Below are 3,854 nucleotides of genomic sequence, written 5' to 3'. Positions count from 1 at the left end.
CAACTTCTCTAATTGGAGGCAAACCTTGCAATTTCTCCGGGAATACATCCGCATATTCACATACAACCGAGACTGATTCAATTTTTAGCTCAGATTCCTTTGTATTCATTATGTATGCCAAATAAACTTCATACCCTTTCCTCATACATCTCTGAGCAGTCATTGAAAAAATTACCATTGGCGGCTTATCGGCATCATCTGATTGAACCCGAAGAATCTCACCGTTTTCTCATTTCAATTTCATAACTTTCTATCTACAATTCATTATAGTTGTTGGAACAAAGTTAGCAACAACACACAAACAACTATAAATTTGCTTAAGAACAAAAATGAAATCGAGAGCAAGAGAGAATGAACTTGAGCACAAACTTGGATTATAAAATTAGCAACATACATCATTCATTGATAATGAGGACTAAATACAAAGTTTACAAGTCAAATGACTATTACCTAATGATCTAACTACTCCCACTAATCTACTAATACAAATTTGAATTACAAACACAAGTAAGCTGACATATCAGCTACTACATCAACTTCAAATCAAAAACAAATCCTACTAACTTTGACAACAAGTTACAAAGTAACTAAACTAAGTTACATTGAAACAAAATAGCCAAAATGAACTGATCTTGCTGCAAAGCTCGCTGCTATCCTTGGTTCTGCTCCAATGTTGGTCTGTTTACAAAGTTGCTGGCCACATGTTGCATTGCAGGCCAATGCTCAACACTCCTCCTTGGACTGTATGCAACACACACCAATTTTGCTTCTTAAATTCTCAAACCTTGCTGTACCAAGTGGCTTTGTCAGAATATCAGCCAATTGGTCTTGTGAGCTGCAATGAACAAGATTGATTTCACCTGATTGCTCAGCCTCTCGAACAAAATGAAACTTAATCTTAAAATGCTTGGTTTTTCCATGAAAAACTGGATTCTTTGCAATAGCCACTGCTGATTGATTGTCAACCATGATTTCAGTAGGCTTAAGTTGCTCTTCATTTAGATCACATAGCAACTTCCTAAGCCAAATGGCTTGATTTATCGCTTCTGCTGCTATATACTCGCTCATAGTTGATTGAGCAACGATCATTGCTTCTTTGAACACCAGCAAAACACACTCGAGCCAAGAGTGAAAAAGTACCCTGAAGTGCTTTTCATATCATCAATACAACTAGCCCAATCGCTGTCTGAGTAACCAACCAGATTCAGCTTCTCTTCTTTCTTAAATAGCATACCAAACTTCAAAGTTCCTTTAATGTATCTCAGCACCCTCTTGGCAGCCTTGAAATTCACTACATTACAGTAATGCATAAACCTTGCCAGCAAACTTACAGCATGCATCAAGTCAGGTATGGTTGCTGTTAAATAGAGCAAGCAACCTACTAAACTCATGTACTCCTTCTCATCGACCCTTGCATGATCACCAATGATTGACAGCTTCTCTCCTTGAGCCATTGGTGTGCTTACAGGCTTGCAATTTTGCATGCTAAACTTGTTAAGTATTTTCAAGGAAAATGCATGTTGGCTAATGAATATTCCTTGATCAGTCTAATTTACTTCTATGCCAAGGAAGTAGGTCATGACCCCCAAATCAGTCATATCAAATACTTCTTGCATCTGAGCTTTAAACTCATTGACCAGAACATCCTTGCTTCCAGTCACTAGCAAGTCATCAACATAGATTGAAACAATCAACAATGTCTCATCCTTGGACTTCTTCACATAGAGGGTTGGTTCACTCAGGCTTTTTTCAAACCCGAGCTTAGACAAGTAAGCATCTATCCTGTCATACCATGCTCTAGGTGCTTGTTTCAGCCCATACAGAGCCTTCTTCAACCTATAGACCTTGTCTTCTTGTCCTTTGACTTGGAAGCCATCAGGTTGCTCTATGTAAATCTCCTCCTTGAGAAAGCCATTTAAAAAGGCTGACTTAACATCAAGTTGATGTATCTTCCATTTCTTCTGTGGAGCCAAAGCAAACAGCAGCTTGATGGTGTCCAATCTTGCAACTGGGGTAAAAGTCTCCTCAAAATCAACTCCATACTGCTGATTATACCCCTTAACCACTAATCTTGCCTTGTGTTTGTTCAATGAGCCATCTGTATTGAACTTTGCTCTAAAGACCCATCTAACTCCAATAACCTTCTTCTCTAGTCTCTCAACCAAGTCCCAAGTCTGATTCTTTTGAATCATATCCATTTCTATTTCCATAGCTTTCTTCCAATTCTCATCTTTAGCTGCTTCTTCATAGCTCGAAGGCTCCAAAATGGCAACATTGCATCTCTGATAAACATCAACAATGGATCTGGTACCTCTCACAGGAAGGTCATCAACATTGCTATTACTAGGCTCACTTTCAACTAGCTCCAGGTTGTTCTCAGCTGAATCCTCTTCAAATTGACTAGCATTTGAACCATTCCAATTCCAAATCTTCTTTTTATCAAATCTGATGTCTCTACTCACCAAAATTTTCCTTGTTGAAGGATCATAGACTCTGTAGCCTTTCTTATCACTGCTGTAGCCTACAAAAATACATGGAACAAACCTCTCCTCGAGCTTAGTCATTCTTTCTGTAGGTACAAGGACATAGCATACACATCCAAAGACTTTCAAATGAGAGACTGATGGTTTGAGTCCATACCATGCTTCAAAAGGTGTCTTATCCTTGACAACATGTGTTGGAAGCCTATTGAGCAGGTACACGGAGCTATTGACAGCCTCTGCCCAAAATGAGTTTGGAAGCTTGCTTTGGAACAGCAAGCATCTGGCCATATCCATTACAGTCCTATTCTTCCTCTCACACATTCCATTTTGTTGAGGAGTGTACACTGTGGTTAGCTGATGATGGATCCCAGCTGCTCACATAGACTCTTGAATCTATCAGATAGATACTCAGCCCCATTATCTGTTCTCAATGTCTTGATCCTACAGCCGATTTGGTTTTCAACCATGGCTTTGAACTTTCCAAAAGCTTCAAACACATCAGACTTCTGTTTCAAGAAGAATATCCAGCAAAATCTGGTCAGATCATCAATAAAAAGTATAAAGTACTTACTCCCATTTAGTGAAGCAGTCTTCATTGGGCCACAAATGTCAGAATGCACCAGCTCAAGCTTCTCTCGAGCTCTCCATGCTTGACCAGCTGGAAAAGGAAGCCTGGCTTGCTTGCCGAGTTGACAGATATCACAAACACCTTCAAGTGGCTCAAGCTTGGTCATATCAACTGCCAAACCAAGCTTATACAGCAAATCAAATGACCTGAAATTTGCATGACCTAGCCTCTTGTGCCATAGGCTAGCACTATCACTTTGGCTCAAATATGCCCTCCTTTCAAGCTGACTAATATCCAACATGAAGCACTTGTCTGCCATAAGTACTGTGACAACTTCCTGACCAAGAGAATCTTCAATAACACAGGAACCACTTCTAAAGGACAAAGAATAGCCTTTTTCAACCAGCTAACCAATACTTAGCAGGTTTTGGTCTATATCAGGCACATACAACACATCAGTAATCAGCTTGTTACCTGAACTTGAGCTGATCAACACATCACCCCTGCCTTTGGCTTCAATGTAGCTCCCATTGCCAATTCTAATCCTTGAGCTAAAACTTCTGTCGAGCTCCTTAAACAAGTTTACATCAGTAGCCATGTGATGTGAGCAGCCACTGTCTACTAGCCAACTACATTTGGTTCTGCTTGTAGTTGCAAGGGAAGATGCACTGAAAACATGCTCCTCCTGAGCTTGTTGATCCTCAGCAGGATGTGCCTGATCTTGTTGCTGTAGTGGAGCTTTGCCTTTGCTTCTACAGATTTTCTCAACATGACCATATTGCTTACATTTCCAGCATTGAACA

At 40.0% G+C, this 3,854-nt stretch overlaps 1 protein-coding gene across 1 annotated transcript; it reads right to left on the bottom strand.

Moving 5' to 3' along the window:
• Nucleotides 1-1,085: 1,085 nt before the first annotated feature.
• On the bottom strand, nucleotides 1,086-1,454 carry LOC128280576 (uncharacterized mitochondrial protein AtMg00810-like). The gene has a single exon (XM_053018783.1). It carries the CDS (start codon nucleotides 1,452-1,454, stop codon nucleotides 1,086-1,088), a length of 369 nt encoding a protein of 122 aa, XP_052874743.1.
• Nucleotides 1,455-3,854: the final 2,400 nt, after the last annotated feature.

Source organism: Gossypium arboreum, chromosome 1 (assembly GCF_025698485.1).
Source record: "Gossypium arboreum isolate Shixiya-1 chromosome 1, ASM2569848v2, whole genome shotgun sequence".
In the NCBI taxonomy this organism is placed as follows: domain Eukaryota; kingdom Viridiplantae; phylum Streptophyta; class Magnoliopsida; order Malvales; family Malvaceae; genus Gossypium; species Gossypium arboreum.
The sequence above is the reverse complement of the archived record's forward strand: the minus strand, read 5'-3'. Positions and strand labels throughout refer to the sequence as shown.